This window comes from Rhodamnia argentea, chromosome 8 (genome assembly GCF_020921035.1).
Source record: "Rhodamnia argentea isolate NSW1041297 chromosome 8, ASM2092103v1, whole genome shotgun sequence".
Taxonomy (NCBI): Eukaryota; Viridiplantae; Streptophyta; class Magnoliopsida; order Myrtales; family Myrtaceae; genus Rhodamnia; species Rhodamnia argentea.
Window position 1 is genome coordinate 20,213,951 of NC_063157.1, and position 15,575 is coordinate 20,229,525.

The 15,575-nt window shown below is 38.4% G+C and overlaps 2 protein-coding genes across 2 annotated transcripts; both read left to right on the plus strand.

Moving 5' to 3' along the window:
* Window positions 1-4,844: 4,844 nt before the first annotated feature.
* LOC125316382 (40S ribosomal protein S15a-2-like) lies at window positions 4,845-6,930 on the plus strand. The gene is made up of 3 exons (XM_048284595.1): window positions 4,845-5,092; window positions 6,233-6,393; window positions 6,589-6,930. Exons 1-3 carry the CDS (start codon window positions 4,963-4,965, stop codon window positions 6,685-6,687), a joined length of 390 nt encoding a protein of 129 aa, XP_048140552.1. The 5' UTR covers window positions 4,845-4,962; the 3' UTR covers window positions 6,688-6,930.
* Window positions 6,931-12,404: 5,474 nt separating this feature from the next.
* On the plus strand, window positions 12,405-13,622 carry LOC115726544 (probable membrane-associated kinase regulator 4). Its single transcript, XM_030656458.2, has one exon. It carries the CDS (start codon window positions 12,477-12,479, stop codon window positions 13,572-13,574), a length of 1,098 nt encoding a protein of 365 aa, XP_030512318.2. The 5' UTR covers window positions 12,405-12,476; the 3' UTR covers window positions 13,575-13,622.
* The last annotated feature ends 1,953 nt before the right edge of the window (window positions 13,623-15,575 follow it).

Sequence of the window (15,575 nt, forward strand, 5' to 3'; positions counted from 1 at the left end):
ATATTGACACTCCATGTGTCCTTTTGCCACTAAAGATATGCAATTCGTAGCTTATAAATGACTTACACAATGTGATAAAAAAATCACTTACACAAAACCCACAAAAGTTAGCCATAGATGTTGATCTTTATACTCATAAGTAATACTTTTTATATAAAGATTAAAATAATGAAAAACCCCAAATTAATACACATGTGACAACTTTACCTAAACTAATTTTTTTACCACAAAAAATTTTAAATTGGTACACATGTGACAAATTTACCCTCTATTAGTTTCTGTTAAATTGGGTTAATACCACGAAGAATTCAAAATTGATACAACTATGACAAACGGAGAGTAAAAATCTCAAACTCATACACCTGTCAATTGCCATGTGTCATCTAACTTAGGAATTTGATAGCAAAATTTAACGAAAAATAATAGATAGTATATTGTCATAAGTTATTAGTTTATGATTTTTGGTGATCAAAATATTAGTTTGAACAGGCGTATTAGTTTGGGATAACCCCTTTAAATAACAATCAACAAAACTCTAATACCAACTTTGGGCTAACAAAGCAACCTAGAGGAAAGTGAATAAATTGTACTAATAAATTTGAAGATTATGCAGAAATCAACAACCAATACTCGGGAATAAGGAGAAATAGATAATACCATTATGTGGTGAAGCTCATGTGTAACAAATTGAATAAGAACAATTAACAAAATGGCACACAACAAATTATAGTGGTTCAACTTTATCCCCAAATCTATGTCCACTCTTCAAACTAATAGCCTCAACCTGGGTTGGAACACACTAGTAATCACCAAGGTAAGTTACAATTAGCAAGTACCAATCCTATCAGAAGATAGATCATACAATCATGACTCAAGTATTGCTATCATACACTTAAGCTGTGTTTAGTTGTCCAGACATTTTTGCTAGATAGGATAATGTTAAATAGGACAAGAATAGGATAGGATTTTAAATATCCCATCTGATGTTTGTTGACGCTCAGATATAACATGAAGTCAAATAAATATTATCTAAACGAGTGTTTGATTTGCAGGATTAAAATTAAAAAGCAAATAATGGAAATCATAAATATTATTCATCCTTCTACAACCCACTACCCATGTCGGACGCCGCTCTTCCCCATGACTTTGAGGACGCCAATGAGGACACCTTCTCCTTCTACCTTTCGTCGCCCTTGACCAACTCAAGGGATTCTGTCCGCTCTACCTCTAACTTCGCTGCTTCGAGACACCCCCGAGTTCGAGTTCTCTGTCAGTCTCGCCATCTCCGCCTTCCTCTTCTATGGTCAATCCATCCCCTTCGAGGAGTGTGAATACGGCTTCAACAGCCGCCTCAATAGCTTCAGTCGATGCGGCGCGCAAATCCTGTTTAGCCCAGTCACTCAGCGAATTTCCAGGCGGGTCAACACCTTGAAATAGATAACAATGATCTTCTCCAGCCCTGTTCGACTGCAATCCAGCACCTTGTGCCCTCGCCCCCACCCGATGCCCAGCACTGGCGACTTTCCAGTGATCACAACAAGCAACTCCCACAATTGCCAATAGCAGCCAACATCGTCGTGCCCGAAGCTTCATAGACAAACCTTCGGTCGTTCTTTGATCTCCAGAAAATTCACGACCAATTTACTAGCCTCACCAATCAAATTTAATTCAGTTGCGGATTGTTCATGGAGTTGAGTGACATAAGGAAGAGGCAAGATCGGCGAGCTTTGGCACCGCTTTTCTCGGCGGTCAAAAACAGGAAGCAGGTCGTTTCCCATAGGAGGAGCGATGGGCATTGAAGTCTGATGATGGTGGTGCTAGGCAAAATAGAGGTAGACTGATGTGGGGGAAATAAACATGGTTTTTTCTTTTATCAGTTTTTCTTACTTCACGTATCCTATTCGGGTCTATCCCACCCCGTAGGTGGGATTTTTTTATCTGGACTATATTTGGGCTATATCCAATCATATCCGGATTTTGTGTCACTCCAAACACTAGATAGTCTAGAAGTTATCCAATCTGGAGTTCTATCCGGCCCAACAAATGCTGCTTTAATGCTCGATTACAATGGAGCAAGAACACTCTACTGAAAAACTTCTAAGAACGGAATTTGATTTATTTCATCTGTTCCATGACCAAAACTGGGGTTACATGTTACACCACTATTTAATCATAAAGAATGCAACAATTAACACTTTCACTTGTTTTCTTTTCGTCATACCCTTTTTGGCTTCAATACTCCTCTTTGTTATAGACATCTTTAATCTTTTCATTGGAAAACGTCTCGAGAAGCAAAGAGCCATTAGGAGTCGGGAGCTGCTGTTCTAAAACAGGACTGCCCATACAGCTTTTTTTTTTTTTTTTTTTTTGGTGAACATCAGCAAAGGTTTCCAAAATAGGTTCTGCCATTACTGTAACATGGACGGTCACCATGAAAATTTCAACAAAAGTTGTTTCTAATTCTTTGATGATTTTTTTTTTGATTTTTCTGCTGCGCTGTTCCAATTGCCAACAATTTTATACGTACTTTTGTCTCTAATGATCATCCTCATACGAATGTTACACCAGCATCGTTAATGACTTGATATTATCACACATGCTACTCAAAATCATAATGAGTAAATTATCACCATTTAGTTGATGTCGTTTACGGCCAGGCCGTACGAAAGTGACGTGTGTGATCTGATTTCGAAGGAAGTTGCTAAAAAAAATTAGCTATCAGACATCTCATGATGACGAGCTAATAATTACAGAATCACCAAATTCTTAAGAACACAATGTCATATTTAATTTGTTCAAGCTGAGCTTTATGTTAATTATGGATATCATCACAATCCTTTAGATAGCATCCCACATTTATTGTAGTAGATATTAAATTAAGGATAATTTTGGAATCATCAAAATTTTTAGAGATGTTTCTCCAACATATTCAATAGTTAATATGTACCTTTGAGGGACATTATCTTTGGATAAAAGAAAGAGGTCAATTATTTCGAAAAAAATTGCACTGAGGGGGGGCAAAAAACTTAAGATTTGGGATACATTTTTCAAAATAATGACTGCTTCCGAAAATGAATAAGGGAAAAGTATTCTCATCCCACACGAAAATAGTTAGGCATAAATAATTATAAATAATGAAAAAAATTTACATTAGTTAATTAAGCGATATTATCAATCATTTTTCAAATTTTTTTTTTCATGTTCTGAATTTTCCTTGAAAAAAAAAACACCATAGAAATATCGATTCCTTTGCATCGTTTTAAAATTTATATCAATAGCAACTTTTTTTCATGTTCCTGTAAAGCAACCTAGGAGTTTTGGTTTCCTAAAAAAAAAAAAAACAAAACAAAACTGAGGTTGTAATATCTCAGAAAAAAGGGATTAAAAAAAAAAGAGAAGCCAAAAATAGAAAAGGAAAAAAAAGAAAAAAAAAGTTAATACTATGAAAAATCTCAAATTGGCACATATGTAACAAGTTTACCCCAAATTATTTTTTGACCACGAAAAATTTCAAACAAGTACACCAGTGACAAATTTACCAAAAACTATCTTTTTTACCACAAAAAATTCAAAACTAATACACCTATAACTAACTTACCCCAAATTAATTTTTTGACCACGAAAAATCCAAATTGGTATATCTATGACAAATCTACTATAAACTAATATTTTTACCAACAAAAAGCCCTAAACTAGTACACCTATGACAAATTTACTCTCCATCGGTGTTTGCTAAATTGGACTAATATCACGAAAAATCTCAATTTGATACACCTATGACAAGCACTAGGTAAAAGTTTTAAATTGGTACACCCGTCAATTGCCATATGTCATTCAACTCAATAATTTGACTGTAAAATTTAAACAAAAATAAACAGAGGGTAAATTTAACACAAGTGTACTAGTTTGGGGTAAATTTATGACAAACATACTAGTTTGGGATTTTTTGTGGTCAGAAAAATAATTTGGAATAAATTTATCACAAGTGTGCCGGTTTAGATGTTTTAGAGGTAAAATAATTAGTTTATGGTAAATTTGTTACAATGTACCAGTTTTGAGTTTTTCGTGGTATTTCCCTAAAAAAAAGGAAATTCCGAACTTTCTAAGGCTCCATTTATTTCATGAAAAATGAATGATTTAAAAAACATTCTCCTAAAAATGATCGCTTGTATTGCTTAAAAAATTAGCAAAAAATATATTTTCTTTAATGACAACAATTTATATCTAAACACTTTGTGTGAATGATAAACATATTTTCTGTTCATTTATTTTTGTAACCTATATAAGCAACCATCCATAGAAAAATTAATATTTTTCAAAATTATTCATTTTCCGCAAAACAAACGGAGCATAAGTGAAAATGTCTATTCTATCTTGTTTTTTTGGAGGGTGCTTCAGTGAATTTCCCTTCATGACATCCGTAACGCGACTTGACAATGAACATGTAGAACTTTACAGGATATGATGTGCTTTTGGTTTTCGTCTATGGAGACCGGAAGCGCGATTTGAATCATCTAATCTAAATTTTTGACAACAATACCGATGTTAGGTTGAGACGAGACGAGACGAGGACGAGGATGTGATGATTTGCGGGCGAGGAATGGTGAATATGAGAAGGAGGCGGGGGCCAAATTCATAGGGAAAAAACTTGGAGTTTCTCTTTTGCCCACCCATGACCGTTTGGGGCCACAAGGCCCATTATATTTAACATTGGGCCTAAAAGGCCGAATGAAATAAGATATTGGGCCTGAGAGCAAGGCCCAAACGGGCCAGTGCTCTCACGGTAACGAATTTACGATAGAGGCCTTGAAGGTTCGCGAAAATATCTAAAGTGCCACGTCAAGGTGGAGAGCGAGAACGGAAAGCCCTCGCTGCTCGCCGCGGGTCTGCGACTGCGATTTCTGTCGCGGAGGTTTTGCTAAGCCTCCGGTCGCTCGTGAGCAGAGAGAGAGAGAGAGAGAGATGGGACGAAGGATACTGAACGATGCGTTGAGGACGATGGTGAACGCAGAGAGGAGAGGGAAGGCCATGGTGGAGCTGCGACCCATTTCCAATGTGGTCTCTTCTTTTCTCAAGATCATGAAGGACCGAGGTTGCGTTTCTACTCCTTTAGCCTCCTCCTTCTCTTTGCTCTCTGTTTCTTTCTGGGATTGTTTTTGTCAATCGAAGATTTTCTCTTCAATTGCCTCACTGTGCGATTTCCTTTATTCGATTACTTCGTAGTGGACGATGCGCTCAATATTTGATATTTCAGTGTGGAGGGGAGTGGTGTCGTTGTCCTCATCGAGCAAGAATAAGCGGAGCGTGTTAAGAGTTTGCTCTGTGTGAGACTGCTTCGTGGGTGTCCACTGAAGAGGAGTATGCACATTGCTTAGCGTTGTCTTGTGCTCGTAGAGTATGTAGTTTGAGCTGCAGCTGCTGACAATCGGAGGATAGTTCTGCACTTCAATTTAGAGTGATTAGGTCTTCACACGTTCGTGACTTTGTGGTTGGACAATGCATAAGAAGTAACAGGAGAAGGGTTTTGCGAAAAATATGATTTTGAGGGATGATGGGATCTAGGCTGCTACTATAAACTTGGTCGACTGACTTTATAACAGTTTTATGTTGTGGACGAGACATGTTTCCGGAACTGACCAACTTAAGGGACTAACTAGAGCTTGGAAGAAATTGGCCATGTTGAGAACCATGGTGCATTTGAAAATGTCAGCGATCTTACTTCAAGTTTATCTAGCATTTTTTCTCGAGCTTTTTAGTAAACAAGGCTTCAACTTTATTCCTTTGGTTGGAATTTATGGAGAGGAAGGATTCATTACTACAAAGATATGTCAGTGAAGTGCTTTAAGGTCGGGTGGTAACATCAACTGTCTATATGCTTGCGTAAAAGAACTACCATAGATCGATTGGTTGTTCTTGTAATGTTTTTCTTCGGGCTGAATGGTGGTAGGATTGAAGGCGGACCAGTTGGAGAAATTTATAAGTTTATGATTGAGTAAAGAAAGATGGGACGATTTTCATCTGTCTCTCTTTCAAGTGAAGCTTGATTGTGTGACCAAGTTTGTTAACTAATTCTATTGCTGGCCCATATACTACTTTAATTCAGCTGACTTACTAATTATGAGAATCTGTTTGGGGCTTGCCAGATCTATTGAGAAAATCTTTATGTAGTGAGATTTTTTTTGAAGGGCTGGTTAGTATATCAACGTTTTCTGTTTTGGTTTTGTTTCCTTAGGATATGTGAAGAGTTTCCAAGTTCATGATCCCCACCGGGTGGGGAGGATAACTGTCGAATTGCAGGGCCGCATAAAAGATTGCAAAGCTCTCACTTACCGGCAAGATATCAAGGCTAGAGATATTGAGCAGTTTAGGTTGAAAATGCTACCAACACGTCAGGTACTTGAAAATTTGACTTCTTGTCTGGTCTACTTCTTGATGGATGCAAGTTTATTGATGGTAATGTCTTGGATGGTAGAAGCTAGTTCTTGTGCTAGGGTGCAGTTGACACACTTGTTTTTAGCTGAAAGAAATCTTTGGTAATTGATTGTTTGCTCTCTCTGTCTCTGTCTCTTCTCTCTGTCTCTCTCTCAGTGGGGTTATGTTGTTATTACAACACCTGATGGCCTTCTGGACCATGAAGAAGCCACAAGAAGGAACTTGGGAGGCCAAGTAATTGGTTTTTTTCATTAACCATAGTGTGCTCTCCAAATACAAGATGGATCCCGAAGTGATTAACAAGAGAAGACAATGCTGTTGGGCAATAAGGCAATGATTTATAATCTGTCTACATGCACTGATGAACTCGATTCAAGCTTCAAACTGTTTTTGTTGTATTAGTTTTAGATATGATGAATGGCAAATGACCATGGTTTCTCATTGTCTTAAAGACATTTCACCATTTCTTATGATTATTTGACTGGTTTGACGTTTTTTGTAAGCAGGACTTGGTTCTCGATTCACAAAATGAACATGATAATCCCACAATCATGTATGCCTGAAGGAAGCCAAGTGCAAGTGCTTAATTGGGCTTTGTTGAGGGCGAGCTGATATAGCACTCGGGCTAAACATAAGTACATGAGAAGCATGTAACTACGTTTAGGCTAAGATCCGTATAGTGGATATGTTTTGATAAATGACATATGCTCTTATGGAAAGGGAAATCTGCTATTGCATGTAAGTCATACTACATGTGCTATATTTGATTGATAAGGGAGAAGATTATAATTATCTCTATTTACTCATTGTGTGAGTTCTTAAGGTAATTTATGAATTTATTACCTCATTTTGTACCCTATGTTACTTCTGACTATGTTCTCAAAGTGATGCATCAATGTTGCTACTTTATCATGTTACCAACGGTCATGAAATTAATATGGCTTTATTGAACGTGTCTAGGAAAGCAGTTTTTCTAAAATGGAGAGAAACATGAGTGCGAAGGAAGATTGTTGTTTTATATCTACACATGTATTTACTGATTGACCAATTATATCGCCTTTTGTGGGTGCAAATATAATTGTAAATGGCAAAATGAAACCGTCAAGTGTCAATATTTGTATATAGCGTTCACTTTGGTGCCAATATTTTTTTTTATCACTTAAGTGTTAATTTTTTTGAAAAATGATTATTTAAGTGCCAACTCTAGTGAAATCATTGGAATTTTTTGCTGTTGGCACTAAAATGATTGTTTTTTTTTTTTTTCGATTTGGCACTTAAGTGGTCCAACAGTCTATGCTGGAAGCGTGTGTGAGTGAAACAATAAGTCATGATTAATTGTGTACTTGCTTTATGTGACACATTAGCTGAATTATTTACAACATGAAGCTAGAGAAAATTTGTTATGCATGGAATATATTGGTAGCGAATGGAGAGATTACAATCATCTTCAAAAGTTCAGTCTAAAAAATGGAATTATATTGATCTGTCTAGGTAGTTAATTTCAATGCTTCTGGAAACAAACCAACGTTAGCAAACTCCAAGGTTCTGGTTAACTTTCTTGTTGAATTTAGAGATGGTATCACCATCGTAACTTAATTATAACCTGCCTTTACAAGTCCAGCAGATAGCCGTTCAATGTCAGTTCTTCCTTACATTCTCTTAAGTATCAAAATCATTTGCTCACTTAATCCGAAGGGCAAAATATATGCACTGAAAATCTCTTGGGAACCTGTCTTGTTTATCTATTACAACCGTGAGTTCGTCATTCCATTTTTTTTTCCTTCACTTTTCCTTAGAATGTCAGCTCTGCATTAGAATGTTGCTGTTCTTGTCTGATTTCTGCACTTGTACAAATGATACATATGAGCTTTGTGTGAGATCTGTGACCCAGCGATGTTTTTCTTTGTCTTGAGTGAAGAGTTGCTAGAATTGCTTGTCTAGTCCGGCTTGTAAATATCTTTGAACTTGGGCTGTCGATAGGGTGCGCAGGTTTCACAGGGGATAGGTCATTTGCCTTAATCCTGGAACCTACCTCATTGTTATTGACTCCAAGTTTTCGGAACTTGAAGACTACCTTGTAGGCTCTTGGAATCACCTTAGAACACGGGTTCCAGGATACCTTGTATCCTTTTCAGAAACAAACTTGTTGAGGTAGTTATTAATGCATTGTACATTCAACAAAAAACGTACGGATTGCATGATAAAATACATGTTCAGGTATTATAGTCACATAGCCCTAACACGATAGCGACATCGAGAGTAGAAGACAGAAAAAAATCAATTTCCATCTATCGTTATGATATAAGAGTTTACATGAAAGCTTGTCTCAATTTATTGAGAGCATAAATTGGAATGTCTCGTCATAGACATGGCCAACACTCATAGAGAGGGAGGTAATGTGCAGTTACAGATTTGTTCCCTCTAATAGAATTGGGGAACGGAATCAACTAGAACTTCCTCACATATAAAGGTGGAAAATCTCACAAACGAAAAAATAGTCATTGACAATAAAGCATACATGTGGTTATTGGATAAGCGTAAAGATTTTCTCACTCAATTCACTCTAGCAAGTCATCCTGAAGGGCCTGAACCTTTCAACATGGTAACACATGCCCCTTGTGCAGTGCCGGGCAGTATGACTAAAATTTTGAAACCCAACTATATTGAACGGTTCTGAAAATTTGGAATTTGGAACCTACTTTGCAAGCTTTGGTATGCACCCTAAAAACCTACTCTAACTATGCCAGTACTATAGGGTTTGCAAGCTTCACAGTTTCTCCTGCACATCCCTGGTTGTGGAGACTTACAGAATTGTAGGGTTGTGATCCTTAGTTGTTTTGAACTGGTGATTTGTTTTATCTGTTAAAGGGCTAGAGAAACAGCAATTTGCATGCCATGAATAGACTATAGTACAGTGTTCTTTTCTTTTCTCTTTGGGTTCTTAAGAATATGTATCTCTAAAAGGTTCTTTTGAAGACTTGTGAAAAGGGTTGCTGGCTCCTTGTAGCTATTACAATCTTTGATCTAAGCTTTTGGCTCACTTTTCAGATACCCAGTACCGACGGCTAAGGATGGTAGTAGTGGCGTTGGGGCACGCTGATGGTGATCGTAGATAGTGTTCGGTAGTAGACGTATCCCTTGAAATCTTCCCGGTGTACTTTTGTTTATTTGATAAGAGGAAGTTGTAAATAACCTGATATTTATTTTAATATATTAAGTATTTGGTTACGAGTGTTTTGTTATTTTATTGATTGTGGTACATGTAGTGAACCCTACAAAAGGTCATATCCTATTGGGCGTACTTGCCGTTTGTTTTCATGCACTTGTGATTGTATGGCCGCTGATTGTCTCTAGTTTATAGCTTCCGCATCCGTTTCTCTCTCTCTCTCTCTCTCTCTCTCTCTCTCTAAGCAGAGCGCGTTAGTAGTAAGTACGGTTGACGCCTTGGGACGTCACACTTGGGAAACTTCGCACCAAAAAGCTTTGTGAACTGGTTTTTGGAATGTTCGCACCAAATGTGAGGGAAAGTTTGCACAAAAAGTTGTTCGAATTAGTTTTCGTGCAAGTTTACCGCTGGTTGGTTGCTGGGCAATGGACCCCCTTCAATCTAATTGCAAGGAGGCTCCCTAATTTTGTGGGGTTGTTGGGTCATTCAGAATTGCTCTGTTTTTTGGGATTTGGGAGCATATTTAACTTGCTTTTGTTTGGCTTATGAGCAGGAAAGGGTCATTTCCAAATGAAAAGCCAATTTCATAAAACTGCATGCATCTGTTCTCACATGTTGGCAGCTACTACTAGCCAATTGCAGTTATCTCAATTTATGAAAAATATTGACAAATATGTGAAAAATATGAGTGGGTGACTAGACCCAATCCTTCCAGCAGACCTAATGTATGCTTCTTATCTTCCTCTGATGGTTTGGGGTGATAGTGTCAAGCAAAAGATCTTAAACCAGAGGAGTGTCCACTGTTCACACAACAAAAGAGCACTGAAAAATAAAGAGGACGACCCATCATATATGCTAAAGCCAATGGAGCTGCTAGAGTTTGGTGGTAGCTGTTGTCATCATTCCAATTCAGTAGATCTACCTTAAAGACTTATGGCAATGTATGAGTCTAAATCAATGAGTAAAGGATTTCAGTTTCCATCTTTCATGAGATAGTCAGATGTGATTCATCAAAGATGAAGAAGGTAGTCAGCTTTAGCTGTTGGTTCCAGTAAAAGACAGTCATGGAAGGAGAAATCGTTCCGACCACCCTGTTAACTATACAAATGAATGTTTGTATACAACTGCACAGGTCACCTTGCATGTTTGGTTCTTTGATTCCTCATTTTGATTTCGTTGAACCTTCTGATGTTAAGTTGGTGCTGTAATGAATGAATAGTATCTCGACATTCTCTTTTGGTTGTGCCGGCTCTAGAGCAGAGCAGTTTACTTGCACAGAAAGACTCCAAACTTGATTATCCGCATCTTTTTTTTCCTTGGTAAAGTTCTTGTCCTACGATTCAGAGGAGTCTAGGTCGTCCCTGATTGCCGCACCAGCCACTCTTCCTTTTGCCTGGTGGAAATGTGTCGATGCAGCAAGCGTGGAAAATTTTCTCCCTACAGTGTCCTGCTGTTTTGCCATTGCTTTTCTAATGGCAGAGACGTATTACAGGTGTTAAAAACAAGTGCTCTTTAAGATCTGATTGCTTTGAGTAATGATGTTTGGCCCTTGTTGTTATTGCTCCTGCATAAGGAGGATTAATCTGGTACTAACAAAGAGAAAGGACAGGAGAAACTTAAACCTGTAATCAATCTACACAAAAAGACAATTGTCAAAAGACAAGGGATGATTAATCTAATAAAGAACTCACAAAGGAGTTAAATCCAAACCCAGGAATCCAGCAAAAGTACATAAACCAGGGAAAGTGACAACCTACCTCGGCTGATTTGTCTTTATTGGTTAAAAGAGTACATAGAAAAGAGGGTAACAAATGTTATGATCCTCGGGGCAGGCAGAGCAGAAAACCAGGAACAAGACATGGACCTGTCTAAAATTCAAACAGTGCGCAAGATCCGAGAAAGTATTCTATTATTTACTTAAGCATGCTCTCAAGGCAATAATCTCTTTTTTTTAGAGGTGGATCTGATGTACAGAAGGGTCTTGCTTACAAGTGAAGAGTGACATTTTTTATGGATGTTGGGCACATTTCTTGAGTCCTACTCAGATGCACTATACCAATTTGAAATTAGCTTCTTTGCATTTTGTCTTGTTATCACAACATCTTTGTTTGCCTCATTGTTATGCAATAAACAGTGACAATTAAAAATAAAAAAAAAAAATCAAGAATGTGGGGTCAGCAAGGTGGTTCTGCTTTAACATTTAATTTTATCAAGAGCCCTTTTTCTAATTTCTTCTTTTTGGGAGCAGAGTCAGCTAATAACTAAACAAAATCAGACTGATTATGAGTGCCAATACTAAATTCAAAGGCTTTATGATCTTATATTCTGTTAAAATAGCTTCTGATCGTGGGGTTTAGAAAATGGCCCCACACATCAAAAGCTGTCGATGATATCAAATTCACTTCACTGCCTTGTGATGGATTCTGCCTGTAGTGGGGGAGATGGTGCATGCTCACATCACAGAAGCTTTCCAAGTATTTCCTTTTGGTGTCCAAAGGCAAGAAAAGAAAGAGACAGGAGTCCTGCAACAGCAATAACTGAAAAAACAATGAGTCAAGACAAGTTGCCATACATGGTGAGTGGAAAACACAAGAAGAGAGAATCCATCAGGACAACTCTCACAATTCCATGTATTATGTGGAAGCACTAAGACAAAGTTCCTGATCTCTCTCTCTCTCTCTCTTCCCCCTTTATTAGATGCACATTTCTTCCCTCTAACAAGCCACTATATCTGTGCACTGTTCCACATATCCTAGAGTGCAAGTCTCTCTCTCTCTCTCCCTCCCTCCTTTATTAGATGCACATTTCTTCCCTCTAACAAACCACTATATCTGTGTACTGTTCCACATATCCTAGAGGGCAAGTGAGCCCATCTGCCATGGACATGAACCTTCTGTCTCCTGGCCATGCAGATGATGACTACATCGACATGGAAGTCAACTCATTCTCCAATTTCCTCTCCCACTCGATCGCCTCTCCCCAACATCCTCGAGAGTTCGAGTTCCAGATGTCTTCGATCTCTCTAGAGAAAGAGACAACCACTTCGCCAGCTGACGAGCTGTTCTACAAAGGAAAACTCCTCCCCCTTCACCTCCCTCCTTGTCTGGAGATAGTAGAGAAGTTCCTCCAACACTCTAATCCGTGTTACGACGATGGAAGAAATACATATGAGGAACATTACAGCACTCCATTGGTGACTAACCCTACCACCCCAACTACTATGAGTACCCCGTTTGAGTCGTGCAACATATCACCATCCGAGTCGTGTAGGGTCAGTACAGAGCTGACCCGGGAAGAGTATATCACCGAGCACTTGACCGAGATGGATGACTCCATTAGAGAAAATCCAAAGAAGTCCTGGACGAGAAAGATTAAGTTGATCAAGCAGTCCTCACTTGGTTCCAAGCTTAAGGCTTCTCGCGCTTACATCAAGTCCTTGTTCGGCAGATCGGGTTGCTCGGATGACACTTACGCAGGAAAAGCTAAAGCTTCAGGTGAAGATTCAGCTCTTAAAGAGAGAGATTCCTCAAGTAATTGCGAGAAGGTGGCCAAGAGAAACCCATTTGGCCAAATCTACAGGTGCAAGAATCAAAGTTCAACTTCATTGCAGAGACACCTGAATGAAGAGAAGACAACCGACGATGGAGTTGGGGGTCATAGGAGGTCTTTTTCCGTCTCTATTAAATGGCATTCCCCCAACAAGATTTCATCATCCTCCTCATCATCTAAATCATCTTCGTCCTCGTTCTCCAAAAGTTCAAATGGGTTTAATGAGTTGCAGTTCCTCAGGAGAAGCAGCAGCGTGAAATCCGAGATGGAAAGCCCAATCCAGGGAGCGATAGCACATTGCAAACGGTCTCAACAGTTCTTCCATTCCAGAAGAACCGCGGGAGAAGTCGGGTTTCTATCGCTATCAACGTCAAGAATTTCTGTTAGCGAGGATCATGAAAAGACCAGTTACCATTTGAGGGGATGAGAGAAAGAGAGAACAAGGACAAAGCAAACTTTTGATTGAATTTTCATGTGTTCCTTCTTCTTCTTCTATGATCATGTCAATGACGAATATGCTTTTTACTTTAGGAAGCACAACAAAGCAAACTTTTGATTGAATTTTCATGTGTTCCTTCTTCTTCTATGATCATGTTGATGACGAGCATGCTTTTTACTTTAGGAAGCACAACAAAGCAAACTTTTGATTGAATTTTCATGTGTTCCTTCTTCTTCTATGATCATGTTGATGACGAGTATGCTTTTTACTTTAGGAAGCACAGCTTCCTGCATTGTAATATCGCAAGGAAGTTTCTCAATGTGCCTAAACTTTTCACTTTCTGGCAGTAATGGAGATCAGGAGTCACCGCACAATTTCCCAGCAGTTAATGAAAGTCAAAATGATCAATTTCAAAAGAATAAGGACAGGCCTAACTTTGCAATAAGAAACACAAGTAGGGAGGAAGTATCCGCCTAAGTCCTGAAACCGTACTACTTTTAGAGTTGAGACGCCAATGGCTGATGGAGAGTCATTGTTCTAGTTAAGCAGAAAAAGATGCTGATAGTTTGGAGTCAGACCGTCGCAAAGAAATTCAAACCAGAAATCGTTAAAACCTCTCAAGACATGATGACCGCCTCGAAAAAGCCACGGAAATAAACTAATCCTTTCCTTCAAAGTGAAGCTTGTTACAAAACTCCAAGGGCCCTCTCTCCTCCTTTCTGTTGAAAGATTAATAGAAAGAGGAAGGTGAGATTCGTTTCTTTCGATCATGAAACCATATGAATAATCTTGAGGCAGACTATCTTTCCCCAAGTAGACTCAACTTTGAGCACTGGAACCTCATGATCAAAGTAACAGAGCAAGATCAGGATTATGAGTGCAGCACCACCACTATGTCACAAAACAACAACCAACGGAGTCCCGAATTCGTTGATGTTAACAGACGCTCGCTTACACGACAAAATCATTTCTTCGCCGACCAATATAACATGTAAAGCCGAGGGGAAGCAATACTTGGCAACAAAACTATGCAACCACCAAGTTAACCGCAACGGAAAAGGCTCTCCACATCTTGAAGGAAAGAAAGAAGAAAAGAGGATGATAAGTTCTTTTTGAGCGCAGACAGAAAGCTGTTCAGTCGCCTTACTTTCTGTTTTCTTGGCACAGCTCAAGTTGATTGAGGATGACCCAGACCCTTAAACTAAGTATGCATGTCAGTGGGATACGTGACAGGATTAGAGCCCAAAAGAAATTTAGCCATAAAGACTAGTATGATGCTGTTGAGCACTGATGGACGCTGATAACCATATTGTAGACAGGCGTTTCCCCACTCAGTTTATTTCTGTCTGTTAAAGGAAGTCGGAAAGATAGAGGTTAAACTACCAAAAACCTGAAATTGATATACGTATAATAAATTTATCTCAAACTAATTTTTTAACCACGGAAATTCCCAAATTGGTACACATGTGATAAATTTGCCCCAAACTAATTTTTTTTACCAAAAAAACTCTAAACTTCTATATATTTGTGATAAATTTATCCTCCTTTAATTTCGATTAAATTGGGTTAATACCACCAAAAATCTAAAACTGGTATACGTGTGGCGGATGGAGGGTAAAAACCCCAAACACACCCGTAAAATGTCACATATTATCCAACTCAGTAATTTGATGATAAAATTCGAGGGAAATTAACGGAGGGTAAATTTATCACAGGAATACTAGCTTTGGGTTCTTCGTGGTCAAAAAAATTAATTTAGACTAAATTTGTCATAGGATGTAAATAACGACTTTCTTTTTGGGAAGAATCAGCCTAATCCTTTATTAACAAGTGAAGATGCGGTTAATCTCATTATTCTCCCGCAAACAATCGGGAGGCTGCTCATTTTACTGCCATATAACTTCCACAAGAGTTGACCTTTGTCTTGCTGATTACACCCCCACAAACTCACTATCGGGCATATGTCACGGAGCAAGGTTTTTGTGATCG

Excerpts from the sequence above, each read along its gene's own strand:
- LOC125316382 (XM_048284595.1), top strand. The coding sequence starts at position 4,963 with ATGGGACGAAGGATACTGAACGATGCGTTGAGGACGATGGTGAACGCA. Across the intron at positions 5,093-6,232 it reads CAAGATCATGAAGGACCGAG|GATATGTGAAGAGTTTCCAA; the intron begins GTTGCGTTTCTA and ends TTGTTTCCTTAG. Across the intron at positions 6,394-6,588 it reads AAATGCTACCAACACGTCAG|TGGGGTTATGTTGTTATTAC; the intron begins GTACTTGAAAAT and ends TCTCTCTCTCAG.
- LOC115726544 (XM_030656458.2), top strand. The coding sequence starts at position 12,477 with ATGGACATGAACCTTCTGTCTCCTGGCCATGCAGATGATGACTACATC.